The 26,843-nt window shown below is 33.4% G+C and overlaps 1 protein-coding gene across 3 annotated transcripts in view; it reads right to left on the reverse strand.

Annotated features, from left to right (window-relative positions):
• The window catches only part of TENT2 (terminal nucleotidyltransferase 2), a 75,344-nt gene that overhangs the window by 22,307 nt on the left and 26,194 nt on the right, over positions 1–26,843 (reverse strand). For all 3 annotated transcript variants that reach the window (XM_036914153.2, XM_036914152.2, XM_057494022.1), the window contains 8 exons: positions 25,254–25,368; positions 25,072–25,163; positions 23,556–23,622; positions 21,521–21,590; positions 19,402–19,478; positions 18,886–19,014; positions 14,032–14,075; positions 1,983–2,119 (listed from right to left, as the gene is read on the reverse strand). In XM_036914153.2, coding sequence (XP_036770048.2) covers positions 1,983–2,119; positions 14,032–14,075; positions 18,886–19,014; positions 19,402–19,478; positions 21,521–21,590; positions 23,556–23,622; positions 25,072–25,163; positions 25,254–25,368 — 731 coding nt within the window. The remainder of the gene's footprint in view (positions 1–1,982; positions 2,120–14,031; positions 14,076–18,885; positions 19,015–19,401; positions 19,479–21,520; positions 21,591–23,555; positions 23,623–25,071; positions 25,164–25,253; positions 25,369–26,843) is intronic.

A 26,843-nucleotide genomic window follows, 5' to 3' on the forward strand; every position in this document is an offset into this window, starting at 1 on the left:
AAGTATTTGGTATGAAACAACACACTTGACAAATGTACTATATGATGAAAGAGGTGAAGATGTCTCCTGTCATGTATCATAGAACTAACAAATGTGTCCAAAAGTTCAAAACCTCTTTCCAAGCATCATCATCCCAGCCATTATCATTTGGCACAGCCAAGCTAGTTTCTGTTATACCAAACTAACACATTTACCATTTTGTTTCAGTCCAACAAAGTGGGTAATTTTCAAGGTATTTGTATCCAGATGCTCTAATCATGAACTATACATGGCAGAAATATATTTTTCTTCTTGGACTCTTTTTCCCTCTGTACAAATCTCCCTCGATGACTAATTTATATGACACAACAGATGATGCCAATACAGTCTAACAATTAAGAATGTGGTTGGAATCAGACCTAAATTTGAATCCATTCTCTCACTATCTAGCTAAATTGCCACAGGGAACTTTCAAGTACACAAGAAGGTTGACAGGGGTTATTGTGAGGGTTAAATGATATAACAGTACAGGAATCACTCAAAATACTGCAGGGTACTAGATAAATACTCACTAAACACGAGGAACTGTTATTATAATATCTTAAAAGAATCTTAACTCTAGAATAACCTTTATAGTCTCTTATGTTTTATATAGTCTTAAATCTTCCCTCCCTTTATATAAATGGAGGCTCCTTCCATTTTATCCTTGTTGCCTGGACTTACATTCTGGTCCTGGTCATTTTTAGTGTTAACTTCATTCTTACTACTTTCCTCCAGCACTTTTCCTACTCCTTTTCTTAACCAAATCTTAATTCTTAAGTCATCTTGAGGATCTTTGAATCATACCCATAATCTTACTTTCTGCTTCAAAATTAATAATTTTGTACCAATTACTTTTCTAATACCCACTTATCTGGCAATGGGCTAGGTACCGAAGACACAACTGTAAACAAAACAGGTACAAACAGTCTGGTATAATTACTTTGAGGAATTTAAACAACATCTCTTCATTAATGCCCTGTGTTTCAAATCATCTTATATGAGTCATATTTCTCTAGAGCTACTCAATCATAGCAGGTAAGACGATAGAAACTTTGCAGTAAAGTATCACAGTTAAGAGTAAATTTTGCAGTCAAAACTATTTGAAATACTCCTCTTACTCGCTGTGTGAATATGGGGCAAGTTTCTTCACCTTTCTATATGCCTCATTGGTAAAATGGGCATTAAATAATACCATCTCATATGGTTATTATGTAAACTGAATGAGATAATACATATAATCTGCTTGGAACAGTTTTTCCCACCTGGTAATAGCAATTTATTACTACTAATATTCCCCTCTACAAACCTCACTACTCCTCTAACTCTTAAAAGTTAAGTCCTCTTTTTTTCCTTCAGGTTTTTCTAAATTCATCAGGAGAGCTTTAAACAATCCCTAACCCCACTCCATCTGGCCTAAGAATTCCCATAAGAATTTTTAGAACTTTCAGTTATGTACAGTCCTTAAACTATGCCCACTTTAGTGTTTCCTGCTTCCACATCACCCTCAGGAAATAAAAACAAAACAGGAAAAGGACTATCCTTTGATTTGTATAACACACTAACAACTATTTTTTCAAATGTCAAGTATTAAGTATATCTTTTCCCAAGTTTGTCTTAGCTGGTTTTACTAAAAATTTGAACTTCTAAAAAAAGAGATGTTCCAAACTACACAGCACCTACATTAGACCAATACAAACATTTACTCGGGTCCTACTATGAAGAGTCAGCTAAACATTAAATGGGATCGCTATTAAAACAAACTAAAACTGGGCTTACTGAACTATACCTTTTTTATTAGCTAGGAATATGAAATCTATTTAGCATCTAATAATTGTTAGGTATCAAATTTTATAAGCTACACATTTCTGGACAAATTTATAGCACTGAAATTGGTAAATATTGCTTCTGACCAAATGTGTAGCATTCATTTATATATAAACACAATTTGAACTTTCACTTACTCAAATTCTGTAGCATAGTATTTCAGAAAGCCCAGTAAGAGGTCCCCAAGATTTGATTCATTCTTTGAGAGGTAAGGAGGAACATTACATGGAACCTGATGTACAAGGTGCAGTTGTATAGCAGGACTAAAAGATTCCTGTCAAAAGAGAAAGAAAAATGTCACATAAAACACACACTGAAAAATTTTTAAATCCTGACCTAAACTAAAGCCCTCTGAAGAAGACAGCAGAAATTTTATGTTGTCAATTTGTAGATTTTCTTCCACTAAAGATTTCACCAGTGTTTAGAGTAGGTCAGAAAATACCTGGAAAACTAAGATATTCCATCATTCGTTGAGGTGTATCACTCTATTAACCAAATGGATCTCTACAGCAGCAAAGATTTTCTAACTCGTAAATAAAACTTACTGTACATACCAAAATTCCATCCAATAACATATAATTTCTTTATAAATATAAATCTTTCTTAATTATTTCTATAAAGAGTAGTTCTGCTTTATGAAGGCTATGTATCAAGCACAAGGTTAAGAGCTTTTTTTAACTGCCACCTAAAATTTCTCTAAAGGCCACTGAAGTAACTTTAATATGTGAATAGTACTTTGGCTAACTTAAATTTGGGGTTTTATTTCACTTTTGCATTTTGTATCTTAGAGGGAAGATAAGATAGACTTTCAATGTAAACTGAACTTGTAAGACAAACAGGATAGGGAAAACAAGATGGAAACTGTATTACCAAGCAATATTCAGCAAACTTCCACCACAATGTTCATAGAGGAGGATATCATTTGCTTGTAATCCAGGCCCAGACAACACACTGATTAGAAGAATACTAATGGGTACTTAATTCTTTTTGTCTATGGTATGCCACTTATTTTCATATCTGATCTTTCCTCTATTAGCACCAAGCTCTGGCTCTAAAGAATCATGGAGATTCTCAGGTAATACATACCCATGTTAGAAAATAATCTAAGTAATTTGCACAATGCCTTCAAGAAGGGTTTTCTATAGTCCCCTTTGCCATCAGAATAGAAACATAAAGAAAAAAAAAAAAGCAAGTGGTAAAACAGCAGAATGACTGCTGTACTTAAAGTTCCCAATTATCTAATAGGTCAACCCTGGGTTTATAGATATCAATTCAATTGTTATGTCTCAATAACTCTAACACTGAAAAATAGAGGTTCCCTAAACAACTAAGATGTAATACCAAGAAACAGGGTAGTGTATCTATTTAATGGTAGTCCTCAAAAATCATCAGTACAAAGGAGCAAGAAAATAGAAAATCCCCTCCCTTGCCCCATTACTTATAATTCTATCAATAATCTTTAACTACCAAGAAGTGATAACCTTTTCCTCAGAAGAAATTCTACTCCAACCATAATCATAAAGCTGGCCTTCCTAAGCCTGGGACTTACCCTTACATTTCTAACAGATTTGGTTTTACAAGACTCAAGTAGAAATCTTAATTGCTTCTAAGACTAGGTGGAATAGGAGAGAAGCCTCAACTTAACAATAAAGAGTAAAAGCAGAAAGAGCAGGGGCGCTGCCTCTACCATCCTTTGTCTCTGACTTACTAAGTATACACTTAGGACATTGTTTAAAATTGCAAAATTTAAATATTATTTTTTGGCAAATTATACAAGAATGTATAACATAAATTCAAATGACAAGGAAAAGAAAACTGGGTCATTGTTGAATCCCTTCTTCTGAAAGTTTCTGATTTCTAGAACCTAGCACAGTATATTCAATTATGAACTAATGCTGAAATAGAATACATTTTCCTACCTTAAGCTTAAAATTGGCCCTTTTTAAAATTTTTATTTTGTCCAGCAATTGTGAGATTAACACTGAAGAGGTGTGAGACCTACTCTACTAAAATGCTGAATGACTTTAGACCAACAGTTTGGACAGTCGTCTCTTAGTCCCACTGTTCTTATTCATAAGTTATATACAAAAAGAGCCATGTCATATATACCGAGGAAAAACTTCAGGAGAAATCCAAACTTTAGAAAGTGGGGCAGGGAGCAGGCGGAGGGTACACCAAAAAAGCTACAAGTAAACAGAAACACCATTTAACCCTACGAAATCCTCATTTTTTGGTAATCAGTCACATTACAGAAAGATTCTCTGCTTTGAGAAAAATTTCATCAAAGAATATATTTTTAAAGGGAGCTCCCCCACTGCGATGTCTTTAAGAATAATATATGCTACTTTGGATAGGACGGGCAGGCGCAGGAAGAACTTCAGCTAACATTTTAGAAAGCACATAAAGCAGAACCCAAAAGCCAATGGGGAAAAAAAGGAACCTTAAAATTACAACCTAAATCCATGGGAAAACAATTTAACTGATAAAATGTAACATCTATTTCTTAAATAACTGGGGGGGAGGCAGATTACTGGTATTTACTGCCAGTTTGCTTAACATAGGGAAGACATCTTTATTGATTTTCAAGCTATATCTTATTATTACTCTAAAAAGCAAATGTGTAATGACTTAATTTCTGAACACATTTCCAATTGGTACTTAAATGCTGATATTTTTAGATATTTGACTTTTCTCTTCAATCAATGTCAAGTTTAAAAATCCTGAAAAGTCTCACTGTTTTTGCCCATACAATTTCTTACCAAAAATGGCAACACCTTTTGCCAGATTCCATCATTTTTCTCAGAACAGACCATATCTTACTTTACCTTCAAAGTTTGAAACTTGGATAATTAAATACTTTCTGGAATAAATTAGATTGGCTAATACCTTTTACTTGGTCACTGTTCTTCAAAATAATGTATGGTTTAAATGAAAGATAACTGTTTTCCATCTCAAGGCAAACAAATTTAAGTTGCACAATTTTCTAACAATATGAGTTATTACACCCTAGAAATAAATGTTGAAGAAGATCTGAAAGAAAAATATAACTGATATGGAGTACGTAAGTGGGATTTTGCCTGAACAGAGAAAAAACTATATGATATATTAAAAGTTCTACCAAGCTTTGTTATTTTAAACAGATCACCACTAACCTGGTGATGTATATTAAAGACTGATCATTAAATTCCCTTTAATTTATACCTGCTTTTAATGAGATTTTTAAAGTTTTGAAATCAACACAAGTATTTAAGATAAAGTAGAAGTACTATAATGAAGTGGTTAGGAGCATAACCTTTGGAGTCAGACCTAGGTTTGACATTTTCAGTTAGCTATATGAGCCCAACCAAGTCACCTAGCTTTCCAAAGGTTCTGATTCTTCACCTATCATATAAGGAAAACAACAGAACTCATAGAATTGTTAGATAGATTAAATGATATAATGTATGTAAAGCACAGCAGCAATAGCATTACCTATATAATTATTTAGTATATGCCAGGCATCATTATTATTGTAACTATGCATTTATACAATAATGCAGTATGGTTACCTCCTTAAACTTTCAATGAGGTATTATTTCAAAATTAACTTCCTGATGATTTTTAAAATTTAAGTAATGTCAATTTTAAAACACTAGCTTTTTGTCATTTAAAAAATAAATCTTCATCAAAAATTTTTTATTTTCTTTTCAAAGGTATTCATTTTTAGCCTGTTTTACATAACTAACTAAATCCATATACTAAAACTGAGAAAAGCTTCCAGATGTGTATGTATGTATATATACACACATATAAATGTACAATTTAATGTATTTTCAACATACAACTGTACAGAGGAACTCTACGTTCTCAGAATTATTTATTTCATAACTACAAAAAAAAGGGTTATTTTCTTACATCTTTATTCTGCTATCATAAATGGCTTCCTAGAATATGAAGATACCATTAGGGAAGTTAACAAACAGTAAGTTGTCTTGATAAATCTACTTAGCATAAATTTAATAATATGCTTGCATTAAAATAAAGATCACTTCATAAACTTAATCTGAGTTTATAAACTTTCTCAACTACATTCTTTACCTTAATATTCTGCCCTCTAACATTCATGCTCTTTTAAGTCTGTAAGAATTTAGTAATAATCAATAATGCGATACCATGATATACTTTAAGATAGTTATACTTAGTCTTTCATCCTTTTCTTTCATAATGTAACTGAATCAAAATACCATACCAATTTTTAAAATAATTATCATAAATTTTATGAAAATGACTAAAAAGAACATATTGGTGAACAAATTTTATTCCACTTCAAAATTTTTATCTTTTTAAATTCTATTTTAACTCTATTAGAAAAGCTCAAAATTTAAAAGAACTTTGTTCCCTTGTAAAGTAACAAAGTTTCTTTTGTTACTGTAAAGTTTTAAACCATTCCCAAATTTATTTATACAAGCTAAAATTCTGTCCTATCTTAAAGAAAGGTGTATCTCTGTAATGAATAATCATATATACAATAGGACTCACAAATAAAACAAGCAACAGGAATTAGATAAATGATATACTACCATTTTGCCTTTCCTTAAGAAGCATAGTATAAAGGAAAAAATACCAATTTCTGGATCCATAATCTGTGACTACATAGCTTGGATCAGTCATGTAACTTTTCTGAGACCTTTCTTCATCTGTGAAACAAAGATAATACCTTACAAGTTTATGTGTTTAGAATTAAAGATACTGTGTATAAAATTCACAGTGTACTGACATAAAATAGATACTAAGTAAATGACAGTTATTAGTAATAAGAAACAAACAGATTTCCTTGTTCCATCAGATGGAAAAGGACTCTGGTAATCAGCTGACAGGGTTTATGTAAGCATAAATCTTACAGTCTATATAATGTATTTTAACTATTTATGACAATGTAACTACACCTGGAAGCAAATTAAGACTTTCTTAAATCTAACAGGTCTTGCTATTGGTATTTTTTAAGGCCTAGGAGCTGAGCTAGTATTATATCTATTTCCCTCTTACAGGTATAGAAATGAGATTATTAACAAACCAGGGATGGAGAATACAGGGTCAGAGGTGTTGTATGTGAAGGGAAGTCAGGATTCTGTCATAGAAGAAAGCTAGATAATAAGAAAAATGAAAAACAAGTAAAAATGAGGCTCTTCAACCTAGAATATAACAGTAAGAACTTAGGTATCTTAATGATAAGAGCCAATATCTCTGTTCCCAAGCATAGTGCATTAAAGTGAGATTTCATCACTATTTTATATTAGTAAAAAGAGTTTCATGTAGCATGGGATTTTAAGTGAGATTTCTGTGGAAGCATCTCTTCAAAACATAATATTCTTTAAAAGGGTAACCTCAACTAGTACAATCTTTTGCTGAAAAAAATATACTCAGATCTTTCTACCCTGAAACCTAGGTCTTAAAGAAAAAAGAAGTTGGGACAATAAAATGAAATAGTAAACACCTGGTCATTATCTTTGACCTTTCAGTATGATCTAAAGAATCAATAATCTATGAAGGGAGGAAACCATTCAAGAATAAGGCCCAAAATTTTGCTCACATTGCCTTTATTTCTATACTTTCTGATGCCTTCATTTTTCATAATGTTTAAGAAAGGATAAATACTGATCCCTAGCTATACTGGAGACTTATTATAATTGTTCTTCATAATAGCACAAATAAGTTTTTAAAAGGAAGACAAGATAGCCAAATTCTAAAAGGTTCTTGATACAAATGCCTTCTAGTAGAAGACCTACCACAAATAGGAAGTTCCCACTACAACAAAACTCTATGACAGAGGTGGGGGATGATGAGTGCCCCTGGCCGGAGCCGCCCCACCAGTGCTTGCTGGTGTCCCCACCAGCGCCTGGACCCAGCAGCCGGCCAGCGTCTGTGCCTCCACCCAAACCCAGCGCCCCCAGCAGTGTCCCCACCTACACCTGGACCCAGCGCCTACCTGTAGATGCAGCCCAGGAAGAGCTTGTAAAACCTTCAAAGCCTCAGATGTGAAACTCCTCAGAGTTAGCGAATGAGCAAACTGAGGCTCAGAGAGGCTAAGTCATTTGCCCAAGTCTGACGGCTGTAAGTGGAGAAGTGAGGTTTGACCACCAAACTGTTGCCATAAACCACAGCCAGAACTGGATGACCTACCAATTAAATTTTCAAAAAATACACTTAACAGAAGAGCCAAGATGGCAGCGTGGGTAGGGCAGCGGAAATCTCCTCCCAAAACCATATATATTTTTGAAAATACAACAAATACAACTATTCCTAAAAGGGAGACCAAAGGATACAGTACAACAGCAAGGCTACATCTACATCTGCGAGAACTCAGCATCTCACGAAGGGGGTAAGATACAAGCAGAAGCCAGTGGGACCCAAGCACGTCCCCTCCAGCTCCCCGGTGGGAGGAGAGGAGTCGGAGCGGGGAGGGAGTGGAAGCACAGGACTCCTAAATACCCAGCCCTACTAATCCGCACTGGGAGTGCAGACACACATTCCATGGTGTGCTGGATATTACAGAAACGGAAAAGTAAAATCTGCAAGCGGATCCCCCATAGCCGGAACCCCTGGGACAAATGAAATGCAAGTGCTTTTTGAAAGTCTTAAAGGGACAGGGGCCTCACAGCTGGACAGAAGCATCCTGGCACACTCAGCCCAGCAGCTGGGAATCCCAGGGAACTTTGGGCACCCCAGACCCCTGGGAGGCAACCCAGCCCTGAGGCCCCTCACAACGATCAACAGCCTGCCGGCAGTTCTCCTTACGGTGCGGCCCTGCGGCAGTGGCTGAGCAGCCATGCATGTGCATGCAGCGGCAGAGCAGCTGGGGAGCAGCGGTGCCCACAGCAACCGACCAGAATCTCCTCCTGGAGTGCAGCTGCCTGGGCCAGACCCAAAGGCCGCCGCCAATGCGCAACAGCCCGACACAGGCAGAGGAAACCGAGGCAAGGCGCCGTTCTTGCAGGAGAGCACACCCAGCACGCCTGCCACTCCCCGAGGGGCTCTGGGCTACCCTGACGACAACCCCGCCCATGGCAGCTGAGGATATTAATCTGGAGGCTGTGCCAGGTGTGGGGGTAACTGACACAGGGGGCAGAGAAGGGCAAGGCAACCAGCAAGCAGGAAAGGACTTTGTTCTCCCACCTGACATACGCACTGCCTTCCTACAACTACCTCTACTGCCATGAAAAGGCAGAAGAATTTGGTCCAGTCCAGAATTACCCTGACAAACCCCGAGAGAGGGCCTGGGGAGATAGATTTAACCAATCTTCCTGAAAAATAATTCAAAATATAGGTCATAACCATGCCGATGGAGCTGCAGAGAAATATGCAAGAGCTAAAGGATCAAGTTGGGAGGGAGAATACAGAAATAAAACAATCTCTGGAAGGACTTAAGAGCAGACTGGATGAGGTGCAAGAGGCTGTTAATGGAATATAAATCAGAGAACAGGAACACAGACAAGCTAACACAGAGAGAGATAAAAGGATCTCCAGGAATGAAAGAATATTAAGAGAACTGTTTGACCAATCCAAATGGAACAATATTCACATTATAGGAGTACCAGAAGAAGAAGAGGGAGAAAAAGGGATAGAAACTGTCTTTGAGGAAATAATTGCTGAAAACTTCCCAAAACTGGGGGAGGAAATAGTCTCTCAGACTATGGAAGCCCACAGAACTTCCAACAGAAGAGACACAAGGAAGAAAACACCAAGACATATAATAATTAAAATGGCAAAGATCAAAGACAAGGACAGAGTGTTAAAGGCAGCCAGCAAGAGAAAAAAGGTCACCTACAAAAGAAAACCCATCAGGCTATCATCAGATTTCTCAACAGAAATCTTATAGGCCAGAAGAGAATGGCATGATATATTTAATGCAATGAAACAGAAGAGCCTTGAACCAAGAATACTGCACCCAGCACAACTATTATTTAAATATGAAGGAGGGATTAAACAATTCCCAGACAAGCAAAAGTTGAGGGAATCCCACAGACCACCTCCACAGGATATTTTAAAGGGACTGCTCTAGATGGAAGCACTCCTAAGGCTAGATAGATGTCAATAGAGAAAATAAAATCACAACAAAGAAAGCAGACCAACCAAATACTAACTAAAAGCAAAAAATAAAATCAACTACTCACAAAAGCAGTCAAAGGAAACACAAAAGAGTACAGAATAAAACACCTAACATATAAAGAATGGAGGAGGAGGAATAAGAAGGGAGAGAAATAAAGAATCATCAGACTGTGTTTGTAATAGCTTAATAAGAGAGTTAAGTTAGACGGTTAGATAGTGACAAGAGATAGAGAAGGACATTACATAATGATAAAGGGGTCAGTCCAACAAGAGGATATAACCATTATAAACATATATGCACCCAATACAGGAGCACTGACATATGTGAAACAAATACTAACAGAACTAAAGGAGAAAATAGAATGCAAGGCATTCGTTCTAGGAGACCTCAACACACCACTCACTCCAAAGGATAGATCCACCAGACAGAAAATAAGGACACAGAGGCACTAAACAACATACTAGAACAGATGGACCTAATAGACATCTATAGAACTCTACACCCAAAAGCAGCAGAATACACATTCTTCTCAAATGCACATGGAACATTCTCCAGAATAGACCACATACTAGGCCACAAAAAGAGCCTCAGTAAATTTAAAAAGATGGAAATTCTACCAACCAACTTCTCAGACCACAAAGGCATAAAACTAGAAATAAATAGCACAAAGAAAGCAAAACGGCTCACAAACACATGGACACTTAACAACATGCTCCTAAATAATCAATGGATCAATGACCAAATTAAAACAGAAATTAAGCAATATATGGAAATAAACAACAACAACAGCACAAAGCTCCAACTTCTGTGGGACACAGTGAATGCAGTTCTAAGAGGAAAGTATATAGCAATCCAGGCCTATTTAAAGAAGGAAGAACAATCCCAAATGAATAGTCTAAAGTCACATTTATTGAAATTGGAAAAAGAAGAACAAATGAGGCCCAAAGTCAGCAGAAGGAGGGAAATAATAAAGATCAGAGAAAAATGAATAAAATTGAGAAGAATAAAAACAACAGAAAAAAGCAATGAACCCAAGAGTTGGTTCTTTGAGAAAATAAACAAAATAGATAAGCCCCTAACCAGATTTATTAAGAGATAAAGAGAATCAACACACATCAACAGAATCAGAAATGAGAAAGGAAAAAATCATGATGGACCCCACAGAAATACAAATATTATTAGAGAATACTATGAAAATCTATATGCTAACAAGCTGGAAAACCTGGAAGAAATGAACAACTTCCTAGAAAAATACAACCTTCCAAGACTAACCAAGGAAGAAACACAAAATCTAAACAGACCAATTACCAGCAAAGAAATTGAATCAGTAACCAAAAAACTACCCAAGAACAAAACCCCTGGGTCAGATGGATTCACCACTGAATTTTATCAGACATATAGAGAAGACATAATACCCACTCTCCTTAAAGTTTTCCATAAAATAGAAGAGGAGGGAATACTTCGAAACTCATTCTATGAAGCCACCCTCACTCTAATACTAAAACCAGGCAGACACTACAAAAAAAGAAAATTACAGACCAATATCCCTGATGAACATAGACACAAAAATACTCAAAAAAAATTAACAAACCGAATTCAAAAATACATCAAGAGGATCATACACCATGACCAAGTGGGATTCATCTCAGGGATGCAAGGATGGTACAACATTCGAAAATCCATCAACATCATCCACCACATCAACAAAAAGAAGGACAAAAAACACATGATCATCTCCATAGATGCTGAAAAAGTATTCGACAAAATTCAACATCCATTCATGATAAAAACTCAAATTTTTTGGTTTTTGTACAGCAGAGGACACAGAAAAGCTTCAGTACAGCAAAAGGCACCACCAATAGAACTAAAAGGCATCCTACAGTATGGGAGAATATATTCATAAACGACAGATCCGATAAAGGGTTGACATTCAAAACATATAAAGAGCTCACGCACCTCAACTAACAAAAAGCAAATAATCCAATTAAAAAATGGGCAGAAAAGCTGAGCAGACAGCTCTCCAAAGAAGAAATTCAGATGGCCAACAGACACATGAAAAGATGCTCCACATCACTAATCATCAGAGAAATGCAAATTAAAACCACAATGAGGTATCACCTCACACTAGTAAGGATGGCCACCAACCAATAGACAAACAACAACAAATGCTGGCGAGGATGTGGAGAAAGGGGAACCCTCCTACACTGCTGGTGGGAATGTAAACTAGTACAACCATTGCAGTATGGAGGTTCCTCAAAAAACTCAAAATAGAAATACCATTTGACCCAGGATTCCACTTCTAGGAATTTACCCTAAGAACACAGCAGCCCAGTTTGAAAAAGACAAATGCACCCCTATGTTTATCGCAGTACTATTCAGAATAGCCAAGAAATGGAAGCAACTTAAGTGTCCATCAGTAGATGAATGGATAAAGATGATGTGGTACATATACACAATGGAATATTATTCAGCCATAAGAAGAAAACAAATCCTACCATTTGCAACAACATGGATGGAGCTAGAGGATATTATGCTCAGTGAAATAAGCCAGGCGGAGAAAGACAAGTATCAAATGATTTCACTCATCTGTGGAGTATAAGAACAAAGGAAAAACTGAAGGAGCAAAACACCAGAAGACTCACACAGAACCCAAGAATGGACTAACAGTTACCAAAGAGAAAAGGACTGGGGAGGATGGATGGGAAGGGAAGGGAAGGATAAGGGGGGTGAAAAAAGAAAGGGGGCATTATGATTAGCATGTATAATGTGGGGGGGTCACGGGGAGGGCTGTACAACACAAAGAGAAGTAGTGATTCGACAACATCTTACTACGCTGATGGACAATGACTGTAATGGGGAATGGGAGGGAAACTTGGCGATGGGGGAGTCTAGTAAACATAATGTTCCTCATGTAATTGTAGAGTAATAATAACAAAAGAAAAATAAATAAATTTAAAAAAATACACTTAACATAAAGTTTACCACCTTAAAAAAAAAACTCTATTACAGTGAACCTTTTACTATTCAGCACAACGCATGTGTGCATTACAATGATAAATGATGTTCAAAAGCAAACCATCAGTTCTTATTAACTATCAAACAATTATAATTAGGTTCCATGTGAAGTACACCTATTATGTTTTGTATAATATAAAGTAATTAAGTTCTTTGGAAACTGTTCATTCAAGCTAGACGTTTTCCTTTGTAAATATGACCATTTATTAAGTTTAGAAAACAGTTCTTCTTTTATGTTAATGAAACTAATAGGTAAAAGTTATATGGTTTCAGAAGGTTGGCTAAACATTCTAAACAAGTAGCTTAAATATTATTTCCAAATAAAACCAGGAACAAGGATGACTATGGAGGAAAACAGAAATGGTAGGGGTATAAAATAAGAAAACAGAGAATTCTGGAAAATAAGAACACAAAAAACTGGAAAAGAAACAAAAGAATTTATATAATTATGAATATGTACATTACCTAAGTTTTCCCTAAACTCAAACTGAACACATGCTTAACTTTTTCTAGCAGGCACACTTCATTTCTGTTATGTTTCAAATTCAGCAGGATTCTTAATATTCTGCAGACAAGGATAGTGTATTAATGTTACCGCTTGTGGTGTATTATTTGGAAAGACTGAATGAAAGATAAAATGATTATCCAATTGTTCAACTACTTAATTTTTCCTAAGCTTTCATAGTATATATACAATGGGCTAAAAAACTTCTGAGTTTCTAACTAAAGAAATCTTATAAAACTAGACTTAAAAATAGCATGAAAACAGGAATAAGTCTAAATTGGCCTTGACTGAGTATATTTAATTTCTATTAGTGATACTCATAAGCACCATGCAAAAAATTACATCATTAAGATAAATGACCAGATTGTCTGCCATTAACCAAATAAAGTATCAGTCTTTTGAAAAAGTATATGAAACATTTTTAATTTTCTAGTGGCCAATGCCTCAGCTTATATAGAAATGTTATCATATACTTAGAAGTTTACTACTACTACTTTTATATTTACATTAATACTGCATATAATAGTTCCACATATACTTGTCATAATATGTATTATAATAATTTATAAGAAACACTTACTGGGTACATTTTTTGGATGGATGGAAGGATGGGTTCAGGTAGGGCTATAAAAAGAAAAAGTTTAAAGCTTCTGTGATTCACATAATTCATTTTACAAAGCAATAATTTGTCAGCTCTACCCCAGGTATGAGACTAAAAGGGTTTCTGCTAAAATTCAACAATTGCCTTATATTTTGTGAAATTAATTCTGATCACTAAAAATTTTAATTCATAAGATACCTAAGTTGACAATTTAAGATTTGTTAATAAACTATTTATATTTCTATGTAAACCAATGTTCCTTACATGGTTTCAGAACAGGCCATCAATAAATGGACACACATCAATTGGTCGAACATCAGACACACACACAAAATAAGACAAGGATTGTTCTATAGATACGGAATGGACATTGCTAAGATGGATTTAACTATCAAAAAAATTTTTAAGTACGGTCCAATGATACTACATCATGAAAGAACAACAGCTGTATCCTAATTGTCCTTATTATTTAATTCCTCTTAAAAAAAAAAAAAAACACCAAAGGTGAGACAGCTTTGGAAAACTGATTTATTAAAAAGAAAAACTGGAAAAACAAATTTTCAACTTCATTAATTTTTAAAAAGAAGGCCTCTGTAAAGGTTAGAAACCAAATCAGAAGATTTTCACCAATCTGCTATAAAATAAAATTTCATACAAAGGAATCATTATCTTCCTACTTTATTTTTTTGTCATTCTTCACTCTTCAGTAACTTAATCTAAATAAAACCTAATTAAATGCAGTAATATTAATTTTACATTATAATGTAAATAGAATACCACAAAAGGCAAAGTGCCTAATATTCATTCACAATATAAGAAATAACTGTAAGATATAATGTCTTAAGTATCATAAGATACAAACAATGCGTTTTCAAGATTTAATATTAAAGACCAAATATAGTGCCATATGACAAACTATGTATTTAAGAATTAGAAATACATCATATATAAAATCAGCAACTATCTTTAATTCACTTTTAGTTTCCTATTTTGCAAAACTTTTTAAAATGACTTCTGGACTACATTAATGTACATATAATCTACGATTATGACCAACTTACATGATCTCTATTATTATATATGTATAAATTTCTATCACAAAATATTTCAATTTCCCTTCTGTATTGTTTCATTTGCCAACTGAAATTAGAATTAAAAAAAATTCCATGACAGTCTAGAATACTCACAGAGTATGACTGAAAATATTAGGGGAAAAACTCACTTGTTACTTACCAGAATGACTCTTAGGAAGTAGGATGGATACATATTTTTTCCCATGGGCATTCAAATTATCAAAATTCTGGAAGACTCTACCAATAAACTCAAGCCCCGGTCACTTTAATTCTAAAAGTCTCTATATTTTTAATGGCTTTCTAATTATTTTTGTTAAAATATAGAAGTCATATTGGAAAATCTTACTAGAACTTACTTAGTTAATTAAAAACCTGAGTCCCTTTCCCACTGAATTCTCCTAGTAAATTATACTTTAAAAAAGAACAAAGAAAAGGTTATAGAGAATTAAAAACAAAATTTACCCCATTCTAGAAATATAACTAGAATGCTAAGAGAGCAAAACAAATACTAAACACTGGTTCAGAGTCTTAGAATTAATTGCCAGGAGTCTTTAGAACGAATCAATTTGGAAGCTGTAGGGGGCAGGGATATCACTTAGTAAATCCCTTATGTGACAACCTTAAAGATTCAAAAATCTTTTTTTTGTGAAAATAAATAAAGGAAACCCTCATTTAAAATGGAGTTGGAAGCCTGGAAGAGGAGACTGTCATGCACTACCACTCACCAAAAGAAGCATAACTCATATTACCCAGTAAGAAGCAGCTTACTTTTTAAAAACCCCAACAAGAAGTAGTAAGAACTTCTCCTTGCCCAGCAACAACCCAGCCAATGAGAACTCAGTGAAAGAGCCCCTCCCAACTACCCGCCTTTCCCCTATAAAAGTGAGCGCTTTTCCTCTGTTCTCCAGCCTTGCCTATGGTTTGCTGTATTTGTCCCAAATTGCAATTCCTCTGCTTTTCCCAAATAAACTCATTTTGCTGGTTATATAACTGGCTCTTGTTTTTTAAGGTCACCACACTGCAGAAACAATTACTATACTGTGGCAGTTATTTATTAACACTAACCTGATAAGCTCAAAGTGTCCAGTAGTCTTTCAGATGTTTATTTTACTCAAAGCAATATATGTTCTGGAAGAATCTGACTATACCATCTACTTTTACTCAAAAAATATGGACTTCAATCTTTTAAATTTCTCTCTCAAAAGCAAAATAAGACAAAATAAAGCTTATTATTGCAGCATCTGATCAACAGATAATGCCTTGAGCATACCTAAAATACAAGATTTTACTTTGCCTGCAGGTCAAATAAGAGTTGGTCAGGCCCCACAAACTTATACACATAAACATTGCATACTGATTCATCAAAATTTCAACTTAAAAAAAAAAACAGATCTTCAACAACACTATGCAACCATTTATCTTGAAAATGCAGTAATTAAAAAATGCCTAAGAAATAGTTTTATACCTGGTTACATGGTAAATATTCTATGAATATTCATTTATATTATTATTTCTAACCAATTGATACTTTTGCCCCAAACTCAGTCTTAGATTATCAGTAAATCTCTTCTCAATGGGCTTTTCCCTCACACTTTTAACAGTCACCTTTTTAAGCATATTGTAGTCTATTGATGACTGCTGAAATTCATCCTAGGAAATGCTTTAATCTTTTCAATGCTTTACATACAGAGGACCTGTTTCCTTTCTCTATTCATAGCTGAAAAGATATTAAAGCACTTAAGAAGTTAAAACTTAAAGATCATCTAATCCAACTATTCCTGATATAGATGAGAATATTAAGGCCAAACAGACAGAATGACCTGGCCAAAATCACAAACACTAGTTAGTTCACTGTGGCTGAGCTGGAACTGCTCAATACACCTTGCAGGCTCTTGTATGACAAAAAATTCAACAGCTTATTTCAATCTCTCTAATTTGTTCTAAGGAAAGGTGGCTTAAATTTGTCAAAGTACAAAGTTACACATTAGCTCTGATAGCTGATGTCCTTTAACAAAGACCTACAAATTGGTTGATGATAGTGCCATTAGCTACAAACCACCCTGATAAATGGGATCACTTTGTTAAGAATAAAATGTTTAACAAAATCTAGACCAAAATTTAACATGATTTTATTAAACTGATAAAATACTGTTTGAATTTTCAGCTTGTTTGTAAAACCACCCTGAGACATCTGTGATTAAAGCACATTTTTCTAAAGAAGGCAATCAAATTAAAATTTCTAATGTAACCCATAAGAATGGAGGCAAAGGGCACATATTATGGATGTTCATATGTGTTAAGTGCTTTAGTCAAATCTAATTCTTAAGTCACAACTAAAACTAAAAATCGAATAGACTCCATGTGGTGGTACATGAATGCCATATTATTCTTCAAAGAAATATTTTTAATCTATTCAATTTTTAATAAATGTGAACTGCAATCCACAAGAGGACAGAGTCCACTAAAAAAGCATCAATAATAATATATGTTTCAGACTGAACTGCAAAATTGGACAAAAAATGATTATGATATATAAAGCATTATCTAAAATAGCCAACATTATGTTTCAAATCCTTTTGGAGGGGCAAATCAATCATCAAACTAGTGTACATACAAACTGGTCAGCAACAATAATACGTGCATTATAATTAGCTGGAAATTTTTTAACAACAAAGAGGAAGACTAACCTTTCTGATGACTAATTCATAAAACTGGCCCATTTAACTAGTATAAGTCTCTCTCACTAAACTCAAAAAAATTCTTCTTACTCCATCATTCAAACAGAAATACACTCTTATTTAATATATATTATAAAACATCTACAAGTATAGTAACATATAAAGAAAAATTCTACTATCCATAATTAACCATTGATAAATTTTTGGCACATACCTTCTCAATATGTGTGTACATATGAATTATATACACAAAATCCAAAAAGCTATTTTAAAAATGAAATTGGTATCATGTTATATATGACCTACATATATGAATATTTTATTAAATCCTAAAAATATGATTTTTAGTGGCTGCATAAATTTCATACTAAGATGTATTCTAATTAATCATTCCCCCACTCTTATAAACTTAATTATTTCTCATCTTTTATTATTTCAACAAACACCAGAAAAACAGCCTTATGTATAAATCTATGTATGCATCACTAATTATTATCTTAGGATAAATTCCTAGAAATGGAATCGAGTCAAAGGGTATGAACATAAATATTACAATACTGCTTTCTAAACTGTGGAAATATCATTAACCCAGAACAGACCAGACACTAGACATCCTTATGTATGATCTTCTATTACATGAACATCAAGTCTTTCACCCAATCTCCATGCCAGCTCACACGGAATAAAAGCTTCTTTGACCAACAAGAAAATCATAATTCCTGTCTCAAGTGAAAAATAAAAAACATGATTAATGGTGCTTGACCTTATTTTTATAGGCCTTCTGAACATTCACCTGCCTCAAGTAAATAGGTCCACGATACTGTGATGAATGTACTTTGAATACAAAAGTGAATAGACAATGCAAAAAAATAAAAATACAGTGAAACTTCTTTATAATGTTTTCCAGGGGATAACATTTCTAAAACATGTGTTCATAGCAACAAAATAGGAAATATGGTTTTTTATGGGCCTTAGAAAGAACTTTTTAAATGCTACTTTAAATAGAGTCAACAGGGAAGACACAATAATGAAGTTTAACTGTCTTTCCATTTTAACAATTGGGAAAACCCTGTAATACTTACTTTGTAAATAGTGCAAAACCATCAGTACAAGACTATAGCTGCTTAAAGTACCACGACTGGCATCGTTTATCTCATGGTGATTCGCCCACTTCTTAATCACCAGTACTAATGGACGAACTCGATTTTCAACTGAAAGTAAAATTAAAACTTAAAAATGGTAAGATTTTACATTTCTTTGAAAGTTTACATCATTGACTAACTCTATGCCAATAAATAGAGCACTGACACCCTCTGTACTAAACACTGTGTTTACTATAAATGTGTCTTACATCTAAAACATACTTTAGTTACCTTTTAAAAATTACCAACTATTAACATTCATTTTATTGGTCTGTAACTCTGGCAGTGTATGTATGACTAGCATAGCAACTTATTATGCATATAATGAGACATGATATATTAACATAATGACACCACTAAAGAGATGTCAAGATTTACTACAAACATCTTTAAAAAGGAATACAGAATGAAGGATAAATACAGAAGCCAAAAATTATTTGGAAATAAAAAACTCACGGTATGCGTAAGTTCTGAGAAGGAATGTATTTCTTATTCCAACAATATTGTTTACATTCAAGTCAAACTCCACACAACTATTGAAAGAAAAACACACTTTAGCTCGAGTACAAATTCAGCTAACTCCCTATAGTAACTAAATTAATATCCATCCATCCAATAATATAAAAATAGCATGGGCCCAAAGGCCAAAGGCCTTAAAATGAGGCACTTAAAGGAGTAGGTTTATCATTTTCATATGACTTAGTAAATTAAAAATACAAAATAGGATTATGGTTGAAAGACCCATAATATACTGTTAAAGTTCTAATTATCCTTAACAAAAGAAATTTTAAATTTTTTGATTTCTTTCTAGATAAAATTCCAGGACCAACTTCTTAACAATGAGTTTTTTCAATTAAAAGAATGCCTAAAATAAAATGTTAACAAAATTCCTTTCCAGAGCTTTTAATAATAAAACTTTTAAATTTACCATTCCAGATTTTTCTTATTTGGGGGAAAGAAATCCTATAATCTTTCAATTATCCATGCACATTGATAAAAATGGATAGTGGTATTAACACTTCAGATATTATATATTTGGCTTTGGGAAACTATGGTAACGATGGAGCAACATTCTTTAATTATGTTGTGCAAATCTAACATTGAAACCAGTCTGTACTTCCTCTGTATAACTTTAAAGAGAGGGAAAAAAACATTTAGATGGAAACTAGTCTGTAATTAAAAACTTTTCTAAAAATAAGAATTCAGAGCTTTAAAAATATACACATTACTTGTTTCATATTCTACTTTTGCAAATACTAAAGAAATCCTTAGTATGGAAAGAATTTTATGCATAAAATGCTACTTCTAACAGAGGAATGGATAAGTTAATGATGACATATTCAAAGAAATACTACAAAACTATTAAACACAAAGCCAGAAAATATTCAATGATATCAGGAAGTGTCCATGATATATGGTTAATTTAAAAAGTATGATTTCAAGTTTAATTTAAAAACTTGCATGCATTCATATGCATAGAAAAGGGATTGAAAAGTTTACACCAAAATGTTAACATCAGTTATCTTTAGATGTTAGAAGTGGAGTTTTTTTTTTAATGGCTTGTATAAAGAACTATAAAATGCTATTTTTAAAGAATATCTGACCATGAAAAAAACTTGCATAATATCTTAAATAGAAAGAGGATAAAGTTGTTTATATAACTAAAACCATGTATTTTTTAAATCACAATTAGTTAACAGTTTTTTTATGTTTGGTTTGTTTTATCCCTCCATAGCTTTGTGCTTTAGAAAACCCTACCATTATTTACTTGATAAAAAGTGTATTATGTATTTACACACTGCTTAACCTCAGCTGGGAATAGAGTGTATCAGGTGACTCAAAATGTTCCCCACTTTGCGTGTGCCTACTGATGATCACGAAAGTGCTGTAAGTGTTAATCTGGGAAGGTTAAAAAATAAATTTCATCAACTAGGCAAATTCATTAAGTACAGAATCCATGAATAATGAAGATCAATTGTGCATATACACTTACCCCTACATTCATATAACAATTTCAGTATCACTTTTATAAATCTGGGCTAGAAAACCCTGATTTACCATAATCCTATTTATTTTTCAGAAAACAACAAATCCTTTTAAACAATGAAATAAATATTTATTAACATTTTACATTTATGTTATATAAAAGACCCTAATTCAAATGCCCGTAATAATTCAGAACCCAGGCTGGTAGACTATACAGATATATTTTATAATCACCTTGATATAAATATACATTAAATTTCATCAATTAAGATATGTTCTGAAGAGTACATTACATTTCCAAAAGGTAAGAGATTTAAAAATCTGAAATGTAAATATACATATATTCTTAAACTGGACAGTCTCAAATACTCATAATGTCAAGCAGAATAAGTACCGTTAAGCATGAAGAATATCTCCAACTAGTTTAAGAAATCATTTCAAAGGCCAAATTATAATAGGTAACTTCTAAAAGTGGTATCTAAAAATTGATGAAGTTATTAAGCTATAGCATACATTTCTTAATTATATCCAAAGAAGATCTAAAAACCATCTAAAGCAACTGAAAAAAGGGAATTCGGTAATTGCCTACCTGACTTTATCCCTGAACTTCACAATTGGCACTTTTGCTCGAATCAGCTGAGGTCTCTCAATGTAGCCAGCTGAAGGATATAAGATAATGTAAATATCTGTGAATATTCCACAAATCCATAGTTCCAATGTACATATTTTAAAAGTAGTATTTTACTAAGCTAAGACATTTTAAGAAAACATAGTCTTTGAGGAAGAAAGCAAAGAAGGGACGTATCGAAATCTAAGACTAGAACTTCCAATACCATTTAGAGGGCTTTATTAAAATTATTTTCAAAAATGTGGTCTAATATCTAATAACATTTATGAGGAAGTTCATCACAGCAAATAAACAGGAAAACTAGGCTAGCAGCAGGCAGACAGCTTTTTCAGTACAGCACATGGCAAGACATTATGGCAGCCATAGAAATCATATTTACAAAGAATCTTAAGTGTGGAAATGCTTGCAACATGATAAATGGGGCTGTGATGCATTCTAATAAGTATGATCTCTAACAGGAAGAGCACACACATATATGTATTTTTTATTCCCTCAAATTTGAAGAAATTTTTTTCCTGAGTTTAAAGCAATACATATTGATTGTAAAAAATTAGGAAAATACTAAAAATGTTCAGAATACATCAGGCCTCCAGTACAATTCAACTGCAGGAATTTAGTGAGGTTTAACGAAAAATAAGATTTAGAGTTAAAACTTGAGTTCCAAGTACAAGTTCTAACATCAACAAACTATATTCCTCAGGCAAGTTACTAAAACCATTGATCACCAGTTTACTTAAAAAACAATAAAAAAACACTTTTTTTTGACTGGAGGTTAAGTAGTATGTACCTGAGTGCAGTCTTTAACTTCCTGAAAGTTTTCATTACAACTCTAGTATTCTCTACTATGTTTATTATTTCTAAGGTTCTGTTTTTCTGTTTCTACTTTTCCTTTATATGATTTCAAAGCCTAGAAAAAAACCAGAGTTTCTTTCCTAGAATGTCTTTCTGATTTGCAGTAACTGGAAGCCAATTTTGTGAGTGAAGCAAGAGGAACAGATAGTAAATATATGTATTACCATTCAACAGACTTTTTTTGTATTCTTAAAAAGGTAGGCTACAGTAAGGCATTTTTAAATTATACTGAAATTAACTTTTAACTGAAATTCATTTGAGTTAGATGATCTCTAGGTCTCTTCCATTTTTAGTATTTTCTCATTCTAATAATAGCTATTAAAAAGCCTTTAAGGTACAAATTACTTTATTTTACAGATGTGAAAAAAAATCCATTGATATTAATTGCTTGATTTATTTCTCTTCTACAATAGATATTTTTTCAAGGGCAGTAACTTATTACTTGACTTTGTATTTTCCAGCTCAAAGCCTGACACATTAAGTAATCCCTGTTCAGTAGATGGACAAATGTCTTTCCAACATCACACAGTTATGCGACTTCAATACTTTGTGAAAGTTTAAAATAAATTGAGATGGCTTACTATGTGGATTAAAATCTGCTTGGTTATCTTACTCAAAGAATAAAATCTTACAATAAAATGGCCTCATCAACAATTTTGCTTTCTGTTGTAGTAATTCATTTGGGCTTCATGTTCAGTGACCGTATTTTTTAAATTTGATGTCATAAATCACACCTCAAGGCAAAACAGATGAAATTCTCTCTGCCTTACATGACCACCTGCAAGACTTCATCTGTATCACTCTTTTGGCTTTTCATGGATCCTTGGTGCTACAGTTATTTATACTCATGCCTTAACAGTCTGTATATAATCTTTTGAGAAAAAGAACTGAAGTTTATTTATCTTTGAATTCCCCAGTGCATTCAGTGGGATATCTTGTAAGCAAACTCAATAAAGAATTATTGATAAAAGGTTACTCTTATTTTTAAACAAGAATTAAAAGGAATTTATCTGAAAATTAAAGATCCACTTTGTATCTATCCTGACCAGAAAACAGACAATTCTTACTAGAAAATACATAAAGTAAGCGACATTTTAAATAGTTTTGTCAGATGACGTATAAACTTGAGGCATATCAGACTTACAAAGTCTAGTACAGAAGTGTTTATGGACTAAGGTGAGTATATGCCATGCTTCAGTCTTCTGATTTACCTGAAAAAAGAACACTGAAAAGTTAAAAATAAGGTGTTTTCTTTTCATTAGTTTTCTAAATTTAGTTTACTTTCTTAATATATCTCCACAAAGAGAAAACATACAAAGTATACTTTTCTTTGGAGCTATTTTTCAATATATGCTAAATTACACTATAGGAAAAAAATTATCAACTTTTATGCTGTCTTTCACATCAACATTTCTAACTCTGTTCCTGATTTTAAATTTGAAACACAATTTTAAAAGAAATATTTTAACAGCCATTTATGTAATTTTCCCCCTTAGTATAAACATACAAAAAGGAATATTTTTCAAGAAAAATGAATAGAATTTTAACTTTCTGTAACATGTTTTACTTCCTTATCTCAACTGTCATCTGCTTAAAGATAAGGTTCAAATCTACGGTGTCTCTGTATAAGGTGTGGCAACATGATTCAGACATGCGAACATGACTGGAGGTTAAGCAGTATGTACCTGAGTGCAGTCTTTAACTTCCTGAAAGTTTTCATTACAACTCTAGTATTCTCTACTATGTTTATTATTTCTAAGGTTCTGTTTTTCTGTTTCTACTTTTCCTTTATATGATTTCAAAGCCTAGAAAAAAACCAGAGTTTCTTTCCTAGAATGTCTTTCTGATTTGCAGTAACTGGAAGCCAATTTTGTGAGTGAAGCAAGAGGAACAGATAGTAAAAATATGTATTACCATTCAACAGACTTTTTTTGTATTCTTAAAAAGGTAGGCTATAGTAAGGCATTTTAAAATTATACTGAAATTAATTTAAGAGACCTCAGCATATTCAACAGACTGCTTCAGGTCAGTTTTATGAACACCAACTGTTGTGGTATTAAGGATACCCAAGAGTATTGGCTAACAAGAAATTCAAATAAACATAATACTAAATAACAAAACTTGGTTGCTAAATAAAAAAAGAGAAATAAAGCCAGAATATCAGAAAAAATTATTAAATCACAATAGGATCATTTTAAATTTCAGTGAAATTTCTCTCTTATATTCCCCAAATAAGAACTCTAAAGTGCAAAGTATTTTCAAGGAGAAAAAAAATCAAAATTAGAAATAGAATCACTGAGAATTCCAATGGAAAAGAAATGTATCAAGAAGATAATACTGACACATGTTCTTCTTTGCTGCATTCTGGTTACATATCCAGTGCAATGACATTTCAAAACAGAGGCAGAGCTATTTAAAAACACAGTGAAGGCATCTCACATTAACAATTCAGAAATAAATAAATACTAAATTCCATGATGCTTACTGTGTACATGCCTTAAAAGAAAAAGAAACATTTCTTGGTTTTCCTTGAATTACTATAAACAGAGACTTCAAAGAAATAATTGAAACAAGTTCTTTTCCTCAATGACTTTTCTATGAATTTTTTTAAAATGATTTTACAGGAGAAACACAGTGGGAATAAATGTTTCATTACTTACTGGTTCCTCTTTAACAACCAGACATAAATCACCATCACTGCTCCGGGTACCAAATCCATTTAAGGAAGACCCAACCAAAAAAAGTCTGCTTCCTAGAGAAACAGAGAGAATGATAAGGTACTACATAAAATTTAAAATAGCAATGTATATACATAAAGGGCATGCAAAACAGGGAAACATACGTGGAAATAACAGCTGAATTTCTCTCTGCAGCTGTGTTCGACAGCGTTCTTTCTTCTTTAAATCACTTACTTGCTGCTGACATGCTTCAAATAACTCTAATATCTGCTGACTCAACTTGAATCCATGGGAAAAAAAAAATTTTCAGAAATGTAAAAGTAATTTCCATACTGAGAAGTATAAAACAATACTATTGAGAGTACTTTAAAAATAAATATATTATCTCCTTAATAAAACTACTACTACTACTCAGGTAACAACAGTTACTGAGAAACTGAAATAGTTACTAATTTTACACAGTAAAGCATCACTGACAAGTCACAGAAAAGTACAGTCACACATAATTCACTGAGTATAATCCATGGACCAGCAAACTATAACCTTTGGGTGCTACTTGTTTGGGGAAGACAAATTTAGCTAAGAATGTAAGGTTTTTACATTCTTAAAGGGTTATAAAAACAAATATTTAAAAATATGTTACAGAAACCATATGTGAGTGGTGAAGTCTAAAATATCTAGTATCTGTCCCTTTAAAGAAGTTTGCCCAACCTCTGGTATTCATACTACAAATACTAAATATGACAGAAAAGGCTCTGGTCATCTGTGCTTATGGCAAACCACCTTCTTTCCCATTCTTACAACAAAGTCCTGATCCCTGTTTTCTTGTTGCCATCCAAGGATGAATCTTCCTGTTGATCTACCTATCTGGTTCATACTTTTTCCTCCAACTCAACTCTTGCCATCATCATAGGTAATTTCTATATCTATAAGGACTACATATCACAACGTACTTCTATCATTTCTGAACTTCTTCTACCCCAATATTCTTCATCAGTGCTACACTCTTATAGCCATAATGTAGTCTTACAAAAAAAACAAAACTTCTCTAGCTCTGAAATTTTTAATTCTGGTATTCTATCTTGGCTTCAATCTCCTGTCCATTTCTTAATTTCTTACTCCTCTCATACCTGTTCTAGAACCATGCAGAACTGGATTCCTTTGAATCCTCTCTATTTTCCTAACCTATCAACACTCAAATGGCATGATTTCCTTTTCTATCCCATCTATATCCCACAATGCATCCCTTAAACCACACTCTCTTTTATCATGCCTTAACAACATTATCCTTTCGTCATGCTTTAACTCCTATACTGCAAAAACCTAATCTTAGGTCAATACAAACACACACCTTCTCTGACTCAAGTTGCTAAAAGATAAAACTAAAAAAAAAAAGATTAAGAATCATAAAATTGGCATCTTTCAAAGTTAAGAGTTTAAGAATTAGCCTAAGGACGTCCCTTAGCATCACTCAGCAATTACTTCCATCTCTCTGGTTAGATATTCACCATCACCATTCCAAAATCTTTGCTACTTTCCTCACGCCCTCTACAGTTCTCTTACTTTCTTTAGCAGACAACTTTATACTCAAGTTCACTAAGACAATTGAGGGTACCAGATGTGACATTCCTTAGCTTCCTAACCATAAACTTGCAAACTTGCATGTTTGAGTGAAACCTCATCTCTTACCTCTCCTGTTAGACAAACTGTCTTCTTCCCCTATTCAAAGCTAATCCCTCTGGTTACTCAAGGCA

The sequence above is a fragment of the Manis pentadactyla genome, chromosome 2 (genome assembly GCF_030020395.1).
Source record: "Manis pentadactyla isolate mManPen7 chromosome 2, mManPen7.hap1, whole genome shotgun sequence".
Taxonomy (NCBI): domain Eukaryota; kingdom Metazoa; phylum Chordata; class Mammalia; order Pholidota; family Manidae; genus Manis; species Manis pentadactyla.